At 50.4% G+C, this 13,275-nt stretch overlaps 1 protein-coding gene across 1 annotated transcript in view; it reads left to right on the top strand.

Moving 5' to 3' along the window:
* LOC116986881 (sodium/potassium-transporting ATPase subunit alpha-2) overlaps nt 1–13,275 on the top strand; it is a 30,999-nt gene that overhangs the window by 5,034 nt on the left and 12,690 nt on the right. Inside the window, exons 3-10 of the mRNA XM_033042649.1 lie at nt 350–409; nt 2,038–2,241; nt 2,893–3,006; nt 3,876–4,010; nt 8,735–8,852; nt 9,401–9,669; nt 10,743–10,941; nt 11,581–11,690. Of these exons, the coding sequence (XP_032898540.1) occupies nt 350–409; nt 2,038–2,241; nt 2,893–3,006; nt 3,876–4,010; nt 8,735–8,852; nt 9,401–9,669; nt 10,743–10,941; nt 11,581–11,690 (1,209 nt within the window). The remainder of the gene's footprint in view (nt 1–349; nt 410–2,037; nt 2,242–2,892; nt 3,007–3,875; nt 4,011–8,734; nt 8,853–9,400; nt 9,670–10,742; nt 10,942–11,580; nt 11,691–13,275) is intronic.

Here is a 13,275-nt window from a genome sequence, read left to right as displayed (position 1 = left end):
GCTCACTGCCTTGGGATTGGAGCCGGGGCAAATCCGACCATTTGTATTTGTAGAAGTTCCAGTGCTAATGAGGTCAATATGTGCAGTGCAACATCCCACAGGGATAGCAGAAAGAAATGAATGGCCTCTTCCTGCCCCTGTGTGCCAGGCTCGAGGATGGATGGACCTCCTGCTACTCTGCCTGACAGCCTCCAAATGAGCCGAACGGCCTCTTCTTGATGAGGCAGAAAGGACAGGAAGGACCGAGTGGTCTCCGCCGGGCCTATCTAATTGCTTGACAGGATTAACAGGCTCCTCAAGTTCCAGATTTTGCGAATGACCTTCTAACCTTCTCTCTTTGCTCCATCAGGAAGATCACAAGCTGTCGCTGGATGAGCTGAGCCGTAAATACGGGACAGATTTGACCAAGGTAAATGTTCCTTTTGCATTCCTTCCGACTGCACCATCCCCCTTTCGTCACAAGCCTGGGGCCTTGTCCCATCCAACTTTATTCTGCCTTGTGTCCCTCTATTCCCAGTTGAGCTTGACTTAACTTCTAGGCCTCTTTCCTCCTCATCATCCTTGCAGGCTCTGATCTTCATTCCAGGACTCCACCTTCTACAAGCTTGCTTTGGCCTATGCCGCAGGCCTCTTCCCCCGGTCTTACTACTTTAAGGCCTAAGCTCCAGGATTCTCTTACATTCTCCCAACAACCTCCAACAAAAGACCCAGATGTCAAACTCCCAACCTGCCCATCCCTCAGGCCTAAACCCCAGGCCTCTCTCTCCCTTCTTCCTCACTATCTTAACTCCCGACCTCAAGCAGGTTTCAGCATTAAATTGAGGCCGGATCTTGTGCAGCAAACTCAGATCTTCAGTTCAGGCCTGTGTACTTCCCGATCCCTCTACTGGCATGGTCATGTTTACATGCTAGAACTCTTCCTCTACTGGACGATGGTCTAGACTTCTCCTTCCACTTCACTTCCTCTCTCCTATCGCGCAGGCACATGTGTAAACACCCATGCGGGAAGCACGTGAATGAAGACACACACCCACACACACACACACCAAGCTCAAGCTGCTTTTATTTCTCTGGGCAAAGCCTGGGTCCTTTTCCATCAGTCTCAAGCCTAAGGTCTTTCATCAGCACCCCTCCAAACTCCAACTTAGCAACCAGACATCCCACATCTCAAGCTCAGGCCTGATGAGCGTTGTCACATCTCTCCAGGCCTCAGCCTAAAATGAGGCCCTAATACTTTTATCCTCTCTCTTACCAAGCCAGAGCTCATGATTTCAGTCTCATCTCCCCAATAGCTGCAGGCTTCTCTTCCTCCACCTTTCCTCATCGTCATACTGCACAATGCCCCTCAGCCAAAGCCACAATCCAGAAATGTTGGCCTTCCCCAGGCCCTTCCAGAGGGGGAAGGGAAATGAGAACGGGGAAAATGGGAGAGGCTGTGGGTGAATAGTGGGTGAGGATTATCTTATATCATTATCTTTCTTATATTATTCTCCATATCCCTCTTCTCCCACCCTCAATCTCTCTTTATCCCTCACTTTCACCTCCCTACCCCATACTCCCCTTGTCCTTTATTCCACCACTTTCTCACTTTCCCTAAATATTCCCCTTTTCTCATTCCCCCACCCCTGTCACCCCACACTCTCTCTCCCCATCCTTCTATCTTTATCTACACATGTCTCCATTCCTCATCCCATCTCCATATTTCCCTCCAACTCTCTTCTTCTCACCTTTTCTCCTCCTTCCTCCATTGCTTCTCACGTTCATGCTCTCTCTCCCTTTTCTTTACATATAATCCCATTCTCTCTCTCATTCTGTCTCTCTTTCTCTCCCTCTCCTCCACTCCATCATCCCTCTCTATTCACACTATCTGACTCCTCCCCCTCAATTTCCATCCTCTTTCCACTCCTACCCAACGCTCATTTAACTCCCTATTCCCACTCTTTCTCAACCCTTTCCTTTCTTCTCTCCCTCTTTTTGCTCTCCCCACCCTTTTCTCTTTCTCCTCCCCCCCCCCCCCCCTCCCTGATCTCTCCCCAGGGTCTGACCAGTGCCCGGGCAGCCGAGATCCTGGCCCTGGAGGGTCCCAATGCCCTGACACCACCCCCCACCACCCCGGAATGGGTGAAATTCTGCCGTCAGCTGTTCGGTGGTTTTTCCATCCTCCTCTGGATCGGGGCCCTGCTCTGTTTCCTGGCCTACACCATCCAGGCTGTCATGGAGGATGAGCCGTCCAATGACAATGTGAGTACCACACCCTGACCCTACCCCTGACCATGTACAACCCAACCCAACCCCATCCCCAGATTCTGACTTCAACCGTCACCTCGACCTAATCCCCAATCCTGACCCCTAACTCTGACATAGCCCCATTCTCAGCCTGAACCGCTGACTCACTACAGCCCCTGAACCACCTTTAACCTCTGACCCTGACCCAAACTTTGACCTAACCCTGACTGACCTCCTAATCCTATCCCCCAACCCTTTGCCCTAACCCAACTGCCAATCCCAACCCATGACCTTCGACCCTGACGACTCCTGACCCAACACCCAATGCTAACCCCGGAGCCCGGAACCCGCTTTCCCTAGGCTCTCCCAGCCCCACAACTTAGAACCAACCCTAAACTTTGATCAACTTCTTCCAGGACGACCCACGTATCTCCACATGGATAACATTACCTATGCCGACCTCCAGTGATGTCCTGGGATCCTCTGGACGATCCCATCCCTGAGCAACCTACAGAGCCCCTGATGTCTCTCCCAGGACCCTCACCGTTCGCAGCACCGAAACCCTCCATCCCTCAGTCCACATCGGATTTCACCCCTCCTCTCCAGCAATCGCGCACTCTGACCTGTGTCCCCTGACCCACACCCTCTGACCTGCTTTTCTCACAGCTGTACCTGGGTATCGTCCTGGCTGCCGTGGTGATGATCACCGGCTGCTTTTCCTACTACCAAGAGGCCAAGAGTTCCCGAATCATGGACTCATTCAAGAGCATGGTGCCCCAGGTGGGTGGTGGAACCTGTGGCAGGGCTAGGGGATGCGACGCGCGGGCAGCGCTTGTGGGAGGGGTGCATGGTGTGTGGCACAGTGCTTGTAGAGTGGGGCATTGGTGTGGTTTACTGTTTGTGAATGAGGGGCATTAGCGTATGGATTGCTGATGTGTGAGGGACATTGTCACGTGGAGCGGTGCTTGTGGGTGAGGGGCTTGTTGGAAAAGAGTATGAGCTGAGCTTGTGGGAGGAACATGGCGTGGGGCAGGGGGCTTAGAGATGGCTTGGGGCAGGGCTGAGAGATGGCGTGGGGCAGGGGGCTTAGGGATGGCTTGGGGCAGGGCTTATTGGAAAAGGGCAGGGTTTCAGGTTAAGGAATGAGGCTTGTTGGATGGGTAATAGGATGCAGAGCTTTTAGGGTGGGCGTTGGAGAACTAGTAAAGGAGGTGCAAGGCTTCTGAGAGATTCCAAGCACTTGGAAAGGGAGGGGTTGTGGGTGTCTTAGTCTTGAGAGGTTCTGCAGAGAGGAGTGATTCCCTTTGGAGATGGTCAGGGTTCAATGGTGAAGGGTGAAATCCACAGGTCAGCACGAGGCTGGGGTTCAGGGAATGGCATCAGGAATAAGAGGTCTAAATTAAATCTCAATGGTTAAGGTTTGGTTCGGAAAGGTCAGGGAGTGGACATGGTGTCAAGGAGGGTAATGGGCCAAAGGGTGCTGACACAAACCAATTCACACATTTACCTCTCCCCCCCTCCCGCTCCTTTTTCTAAACATCCCACCCTTCCTTCTCAATGCTCTCTCCTCTCCCTTCTTTCTCTCTCCTCTCCTTCCCTCCCTCCCTCTCCCATCTCATACCACCTTCAACCCCACATTCTCTCTACAGCAAGCCCTGGTCATCCGGGAAGGTGAGAAGACCCAGATCAATGCTGAGGGTGTGGTGACCGGGGACCTGGTGGAGGTGAATGGAGGAGATCGGATCCCGGCCGATCTCCGAATCATCTCCTCACATGGCTGCAAGGTGAGGAGCGGAGACGAATGGTGACGAGAGAGTGGGGAAGATGGGGAGAGGGAGAGAGGGAGAGAGAGAGAGAGAAAGACAAAGACAAACATAAGGAATGTCAATATATATCAATCTTCTTTGAGCAAACCATTTATTGTCTAACTTGTGTTCTGGTTTAATTTTCCAAAATGCAACATCTTGCACTTATCCATCTGCCATCTTAAATTCTATCTACCATTTGTTGGGACACTCCCCAGTTCATTAGGTCTATATCACATAGCCTTCACTGTTTTTGGTGCCATTTTTGGTGCCATCCTCAAACATTGTCATTCTAATCGTAAATATTGGTGATAAACAACAGTGATCCAGAACCGATCACTGTGGCACTTCAACACACACGGGCCTCTAATATGAGTAACCACCCTCCACTATAATAATAATGATAATAATGGATGGGATTTATATAGCGCCTTTCTAATACTCAAGGCGCTTTACATCGCATTATTCATTCACTCCTCAGTCACACTCGGTGGTGGTAAGCTACTTCTGTAGCCACAGCTGCCCTGGGGCAGACTGATGGAAGCGTGGCTGCCATTCTGCGCCTACGGCCCCTCCGACCACCACCAATCACTCACACACATTCACACACAAGCAAAGGTGGGTGAAGTGTCTTGCCCAAGGACACAACGACAGTATGCACTCCAAGCGGGATTCGAACCGGCCACCTTCCGGTCGCCAGCCGAACACTTAGCCCATTGTGCCATCTGTCGCCCTCTGACCCCTTCCACTAAACCAATTTTGCATCCATTTGGCTAGCTCATCCTGGATCCCATGTGATCTAACCTTCTGGCCTAATCTACCAAGCAATACCTTGTTAAATGCCTTATTAGTCGTAAACAATAATAATAATAATAATAATAATAAATTTTATTTATGGGCGCCTTTCAAGAGTCTCAAGGACACCTTACAAAAATGTAGCAGGTAGAGGAAAAACATGTAAGGGGAATGAAATAAATAATAGAGACATGACTAGTACACAAAGTAAAGACAGAATTCAATACAAAACACAATATGAGGCAATTAATGCACAGATGAAAAGGGAGGGGGACGTGGGGCTAAGGATAGGCAGAGGTGAAGAGATGGGTCTTGAGGCGGGACTGGAAGATGGTGAGGGACACGGAATTGCGGATCAGTTGGGGGAGGGAGTTCCAGAGCCTCGGAGCTGCCCTGGAGAAGGCTCTGTCCCCAAAACTGCGGAGGTTGGACTTGTGGATGGAGAGGAGACCGGCTGATGTGGATCTGAAGGACCGTGAGGGTTGGTAGGGGGAGAGGAGGTCAGTGAGATATGGGGGGGCCAGATGGTGGAGGGCTTTGTAGGTGAGGATCAGGATTTTGTAGTTGATCCGGTGGGAGATGGGAAGCCAGTGAAGTTGTTTGAGGACTGGAGTGATGTGATGCCAGGATTTGGTGTGGGTGATGAGTCGGGCGGCTGCGTTCTGGACCAGTTGGAGTCGGTTGATGTAGGTGGAGCTGATGCCAAGGAGAAGTGAGTTGCAGTAGTCCAGTCGGGAGGAGATGAAGGCATGGATGAGTCTTTCAGCAGCGGGAGGTGTGAGAGAGGGTCTGAGTTTGGCAATGTTGCGGAGATGAAAGAAGGAGGTTTTAATGACATGGCGGATGTGAGGCTCAAGGGAGATGGTGGAATCAAAGATCACGCCAAGGTTGCGGGCCTGGGGAGATGGAGAGACAGTGGTGCCGTCGATGGTGAGAGTGGGGTTATTGATTTTGCTGAGTGTGGCTTTGGAGCCTATGAGGAGGAATTCTGTCTTATCGCTGTTGAGTTTGAGGAAATTATGTTGCATCCAGGTTTTTATAGCTGACAAACAGGAGTTGATATTGGAGAGGGGGGGGTTGTGGGGGGATTTGGTGCCGAGGTAGATCTGGGTGTTATCAGCGTAACAGTGGAAGTCCAGGCTGAAGTGGCGGAGTATCTGACCAAGGGGGAGGATGTAGATGATGAAGAGGAGGGGGCCGAGTACGGAGCCTTGGGGAACGCCTTGAGTGACTGTGGCTGTAGCAGAGGTGTGGTTGTGGAGAAAGATGAAGTGGGATCTGTTGGAAAGGTAGGAACGGAGCCAGCTGAGTGCAGAGCCTTCAATGCCGAGGTCTTTGAGTCTGGTGAGCAGGATGTTATGGTTCACTGTATCGAAGGCTGCGCTCAGGTCGAGGAGGATGAGGATGTTGAGGGAACCAGTGTCAGCAGAGGTGAGGAGGTCGTTGAGGACTTTGAGGAGAGCAGTTTCTGTGCTATGGAGGGGGCGAAAGCCAGATTGGAGGGGTTCAAGTAGGTTATACGCAAGGAGGTGGGAATGAAGTTGCGACGCAACGATACGCTGCAGGGTTTTTGAAAGAAAGGGGAGGTTTGAGATTGGGCGGTAGTTAATGAGAGAGGAGAGATCAAGACCAGGTTTCTTTAAGATTGGTGTAACAGCAGCAGTTTTGAAAGCGGAGGGGACAATTCCTTGGGACAATGAGGAGTTGAAGAGATTAGTGAGGTAGGGGCAGAGAACGGGGAGGCAGGACTTCAACAGGGGAGTGGGGAGAGGGTCGAGGGAGCAGGTAGTGGGTTTGGAAGAGCTGATGAGTTTGGAGATTTCAATAGGGGTGACCAGGTCAAACTGGGAGAGGAAGCAGTGTGGAGGAGGGGTAAGGAGGTCAGTGGAGATGTTGAAAGGAGGGGCCTTGGTAGGTGGTGGAGTAGATGCTGGGGAGTCAGGTACAGGGGATAAAGATTGATAGATGGTGCTGATTTTATCAGCGAAAAAGTGGAGGAATGAGTTGCAGAGATCCGGAGTGGAGGTAGGGAGAGTGTTGGCTCGAGGCTTGAGGAGGTTGCCCACTGTGGAGAAGAGGGTTCTGTGGTTTAGGCAGGGATCGGTGAATATGGAGGAGAGGTAGGCAGATTTTGCAGCAATGAGGGCATCTTTGTAGTCAGTGAGGTGGAGTTTGTAAGCTTCAAGGTGGACTGTGAGAGATGATTTCTTTGTGAGTCGTTCAAGTCGGCGACCAGTCTGTTTCAGTTTACGAAGTGCAGGTGTGTACCAGGGTGAAGATGTGTTGAAAGTTACGGTTCTTGTTTTGAGGGGGGCCATAGTGTTAAGGGAGGTAGACAAGGTGGAGTTGAGATGGTTTGTGAGATCATCAGGTGAGATGGGGGTTGAGTCCAGGGGGAGAGTGGTGGAGAGCAGGTCAGAGAGATGGTGGGGATCAATGGATTTTAGATTACGGAAGGTGATTTCTCGGAGGAAGCGGGGGCGAGGTGTCGGAGAAGGGATGGTGAACCGTATAAGCTTATGATCAGAGAGGGGGAAGAGGCAAGGATGGAGGTCGAGTACCGGATGATTTGTGGAGCAGACCAGGTCAAGGATGTGACCTTTGTCATGGGTGGGAAAGGTGACGTGCTGAGTGAGAGAGAAGTTGTCCAGTAAAAAGGCGAATTCAGATGCAAGCTTGCAGGTGGGGGAGTCCATGTGAATATTTAAGTCACCAAGTAGCAGCAGACTTGCATACTACCCTTCCTTCATCAATCCTCATAGTCACCCCTCAAAAGGCTCAATCAAATTTGTTTGACATGATTTCCTCCACACAAAGCCAAGCTCACTATTGTTAATCAGTCCTTGCATTTCCAAATGCTGGTAGATCATGTCCCAATTAATCCCCTCCAGTGACATTTCCACTGCTGATATTAGGCTCACCAGTCTATGGATCCCTGGCTCGCTGGCCTTTCTTAAATAAAGGCACAGCATTAGCCAATCTCCAGTCTTTCCCACCTGTGGCGAAGGATGATGCAACCATCTCTGCCAGGACCCCTACAACTTTCTCCCTCGCTTCTCTCAATATCTACGATACATTTCATCAGGCCACTGGGATTTATCCTCCTTAAAATGCATTTGATCTTCAGCACCGCCTCTATTGTAATATGGACATGCTCAAACACATCTCTATTCATTTCCTTTTATTCCTTGGCCTGCATGACTTCTCCATGGTAAATACTGATGAGAAATATTCATTTAACACCTCACCTGTCTCCTGTGCCCCATACATTGATTACTGGGGAGCTTTTCTCCCTAGTTATCCTTTGGCTCTTAATATACTTGTAGAATCTCTTTGGATTTTACTTTTACTTTCTGCCAGAGCTATGTCATGTCCTCGAGTTGCCCTGCTGATTCCCCTTCTATGTGCATGTTTATTCTGGTGAATCTTCGCTGCCCATAATGTTGGTCCATCCATCTCTGGTTAGAGGAGTCCATGTGTCCACAGAAGTCCATCTGCGGGCTCACTAAGGCCTTGTCTAATTCTTTACTTCTACACTCAAATTCTCACATTGTGAAGGCCAACAAATATTTTCCACCTTCATTGTTTTAGCAGCACGTTGTCTATGGATTGCATACAAACACATCCAGCATTCATCAAAATGAAGAGCGGCTTTCCCCCCACGGAGACCACCACCACATTGTTGTTCCGGATTCTAGCATCTGCAGTCCCCTGTAACCCAGTACTATCTAATCTCTTTCTACTTAAAAGATCCTTTGACCTTGCTTTAACCCACAGAACTCATGCCCTGAGCTGTGTGACAGGCCAGTGCAGAGGGAGCTACAGCATTAAATATTAACACACTCACAGCAAAGTTGTTCATACAAGCACTAATGATAGTAAGGCATCTCTCTGATCACTTTTGCCAGGTTGATAACTCATCACTCACAGGAGAGTCTGAACCTCAGACCCGATCCCCAGAGTTCACCAATGAAAATCCGCTGGAGACGAGGAATATCGCTTTCTTCAGTACCAACTGTGTGGAAGGTGATTTACCAAGAGATCTGTTTTAACTTTGTTGTGGGAATATGTGACAGGGCTGTGTAGTAGGAGCTGCATTCTGTGTCTAATCTGTGCTCTGCGAGTGTGTGACGGGACATTGTAGATGGAGCTTCACTCTGTGTCTGACCTATGCCCTTTTTTTTTAATAACACAAAATGCTATTATTCAAAACAAACAAAAATACAGAGTAGTAACACGACCAAAGACTGCCTATATTGGCAGTTTACAAACAAAGTTATCAAATTAAAATATTAACAATTTTATCAACAATACATTCGACCTCCTGCGGTGACCAGCATTCACGGAAGGCCTCCTGAGTCCCCGTGGACATGGCGTGTTCCCTCTCCAGGGACACGCGGGCACGGACGTAGTGCCCTGGGAGTGTGTGATGATACAATGTAGAGGGACATTTACTCTGCCTAAACCATGTCTGTTTGTGACGGGTCGGTGTTGAGGTTACTTGGGATGAGATAGCTCAGTGTGGGGTTCTCTTGATGGTCTCTATCTGATTTCTGATCTCTGCCCCTGTCCAGGAACTGCCCGAGGTGTGGTGATCTTCACTGGAGACCGAACGGTGATGGGCCGCATCGCAACTCTGGCCTCGGGGCTCGAGGTGGGCCAGACGCCTATCTCCATGGAGATCGAGCACTTCATCCACATCATCACGGGCGTGGCCGTCTTCCTGGGCGTCTCCTTCTTCGTGCTCTCCCTCATCCTCGGCTACACCTGGCTGGAGGCCGTCATCTTCCTCATTGGCATAATTGTGGCCAATGTTCCCGAGGGTCTGCTGGCCACTGTTACTGTGAGTTGGGGGTCAGAGGTCAAAGATGAGGGGTGCAGGTCAGCCGATTGGGAGCGGAAGCAGGCCATTGGAGGCTTTAATAAGGACAAGGCCATCAGTGGTTTCCTTGAGGAAGGGGTGTAGTGAAGGCTCGTTAGTGATATCGTACTAGCCCCGTCTCTCTCCTCCTCCCCCTCCACATATTACTCTCTCGCCTTTTCTTCATCTCCCACTCTCATTCTTCACATCACTCCTGCTCTCCCTCTTTCTTTCCCACTCTCTCCCTCTCTTTTTCTCATGGGAATAGGCCTTCCAGCCAACACATGGGAATAGGCCTTACAGCCAATGAGTCAATGCCGACCGTTGATCATGTAGTCACAATAGTTCTATGTTATCCCACTTTCACATTCACTCCCAACGCGTCAGGTGCAATTTACAGAGGCCAGATAACCTACAAACCCTTCCACCTTTGGGATGTGGGAGGAAACTGGAGCACCCCGAGGAAACCCATATGGCCACAGAGAGAATGTGGAAACTCCACAGAGCCAGCACCTGAGGTCAGGACCAAACCTGGATCTCTGGCACCGTGAGACAGCAGTTGTGCCACAGTGCACTGTCAAGGTTTCTCTCTCTTCCTCTCCCTCCTTCCCACTCTCTCTCCCTCCCACCCTCGCTCTTCACCTCACTGCTTCCCCCTCCATCTCTCCCATCCTCTTCTCCCTCCCCCCTCTCCGCCCCTCCCTCCCTCCCACCCACACCTCTTTCACCATTCTCCCTCCTCTCATCTCTCTAACCTATCTTTCTCCCTCTCCATCTCTTGCTCCCTCTCCATCTCTCTCTCTCTCGCCGTTCTCTCCTATCTCTTGCTCCCCTTCTTTCTCTACCTCTCTCACATCTTTCTCTTCCTCCCACATTTTCTCTGCCTATTTCTCTCCCTCCAACTTTCTCAGTTCGCACTCTTCCTACTCTCTTTCTCTCCCTCCTGCCTCCCCCACACTCTCTCCCCCTCCCTCCACGCACCCCTCTCTCTCACCTACCCACTCTCTCTCTCCACTCTCTCTAACTCCCTCTCTCTCTCTCTCTCTCTGCCCCAGGTCTGCCTCACTCTCACTGCTAAGAGAATGGCTCGCAAGAACTGCTTGGTGAAGAATTTAGAAGCAGTGGAGACACTGGGATCGACCTCGACCATCTGCTCCGACAAGACGGGGACTCTCACCCAAAACCGGATGACTGTGGCGCACATGTGGTTCGACAACCAAGTGCACGAGGCAGACACAACGGAGGACCAGAGCGGTATGGCCGGGAGTCACATCTGTAACTGGGGCACCCTGCTGGGAGCACCCTGCACAGTCTGATTTGGCAGAGAAAGGCATGGGTGTGAGGGTATTACAGAGAAAGGATGGTGTGGGGTTCAGAGAGTATTACAGAGATAGGGACAATGTGGGGGTCAGAGGGTATTACAGAGATGGGTGTGGGGGTCGGAGTGCATTACAGAGATAGGGACTGGTGTGCGGGTCAGAGGGCATTACAGATGTAGGGAGGGGTTGGATTCAGTGAAAGTTACAGGGATAGAGAGGGGTGCAAGGGCTGGAGGGGGAGACAGATAGGGAGAGGTGTTGGGAGCCAGAAGCTCTGACAGGGATAAGGAGGAGTGCAGGGGCTGGAGATGGTTTCAGAGACAGGGAGGTGTGTCAGATTGCAGAGATAGGGACAGGTGTAATGTCCGGAGGGGGTGACAGAGATAGGGAGGGGAGTAGGGGCAGGAGGAGTTACAGAGTTAGGAAGGGTTGTAGGGGCTTATGTATTATTGGAGGTGCGCTCTAGAATTGCATGCCCACCCTCTGGTAGTGTAGTGTGATCTTTCTGTGTATCAGCACACCAGGGAAGCTTGTGAACCCTATGTAACTCACTTGTCTCTGATCCCATCCTCAGGTTCGGCCTTCGACAAGACTTCGCCCACATGGGCCGGACTCTCACGCATTTCGGCTCTCTGCAACCGGGCCGTCTTCAGGCCGGGCCAGGAGAATGTCTCCATCTCCAAGGTGAGCTGAAGTTAGGGGACGCTGCCTCTCACTTCCCCCTCCCTCTCTCTTTCTCTCCTTCCCTCCCTACATTCACCACCCTCTCCCTCACCTTCCCACTCCATGCCCTCCATTCTTCCCTCTCTGGTCTCCTCCTTTCATCTTGCTCCCACTTCTTCCTGTCTCCTTTCCTTCTGACCACTTATCATGCCCATCTCTCCCTCCTCCCACCTCATCCCCACCTGTGGCCCTCCCTTCACTTTGCCCCTCCCTCCTCTCCACCTTCACCCATCTGCCTCTTCCCTTCCCTTCCTTTCACTTTCCTTTCCCTATTTCCACCTTCCCTTCCCTGCTCTTCCCCTCCCTCCCTTCCACTTCCCTCTTTTCCCTCCATTCCTTCCCTTCCCCATTATCCTACCCCTCTCTCTCTCTCTCTCTCTCTCTCTCTCTCTCTCTCTCTCTCTCTCACCTCCTACCCTTTCCTTCCCTCGACCTTTATTCTTCCTCAGACCTCCTTTTCCTCCTGTGCACTCTCTGTCTCTCTTCATCTGCTTTTCCCTCTCACCTTAGAGATAGCGGAGTCAGGGGATATGGGGAGAAGGCAGGAACGGGGTACTGATTGGGGATGATCAGCCACGATCACATTGAATGGCGTTGCAGGCTCGAAGGGCCGAAAGGCCTACTACTGCACCTATTGTCTATTAGACCGTGCTCCTCTCCTTCTGCTCAGGAACCCCCCCCCTCAGTGCAGGAGCTGATGGGTTGTGATCAGGACATAAAGCATCTCAAGTTGAGTGAGAAGGCATAAAGCTGGTTAAGGGAATATGATGTAGGAAATGTGAATTGATCCACAAGGGAAGGAAATACCAAAAGCAAATTATAATTCAAATGTTGAGACACTACAAAATGTTGACAAGGTCTAGCATGATCATCTGGTCCAGAAGGTTATGATCCAAAGTGCGGTGGCAAACTGAATCCAAAATTGGCTTGGTCTGGTGTATAGGTTTTTCTGACTCAAAGTCTGCAACTAGTTATGTTCAGAGGGACCATTGCTGTTTATAATATGTATAAATGACTTGGATCAGAGTGAAAGTAGACGGATTAGTAAGCTTACTGACACCGCAAAAATAAATGGTTGAGTTGTCGACCTCAAAGAACATTTCCTAAGCATAGAGCAGGATATAGATCAGTTGGAAATCTGGATGAGGTGGTGGGAGTTGGAATTTAACCTGAACAAGTATGAGGCAATGCATTTTTGGATCACAGATACCAACAGGTCATATACAGTAAATGGCAGAGACCTCAAGAGTGTTAATGCAGAGAGACATTGGTGTACAAGTTAATAATTAGCTGAAAATGGGAACACGGGAAGATAGAAAGTGTGGAAAGTATTCGGCCTGCTTGCATTCGTAGACCAATGCCCTTAGAGTAAGAGCTGGGACACCATGTTGCAACTATTCAAAACATTGGTCAGATGTACTTGGAGTATTGTGAATAGTTCTGGTCACCGCTATATAGGAAGGATGTGGTAGCAATTGTGAGAGGGCAGAGGAGATTCACAGAGGGTTGTAGGTTTAAGGAGAGTGTCGATTGGTTTATTTTCACT

The sequence above is a fragment of the Amblyraja radiata genome, chromosome 24, assembly GCF_010909765.2.
Source record: "Amblyraja radiata isolate CabotCenter1 chromosome 24, sAmbRad1.1.pri, whole genome shotgun sequence".
Taxonomy (NCBI): Eukaryota; Metazoa; Chordata; class Chondrichthyes; order Rajiformes; family Rajidae; genus Amblyraja; species Amblyraja radiata.
Note: the sequence above shows the minus strand (reverse complement) of the source record. Positions and strands in the feature narration are given on the sequence as shown.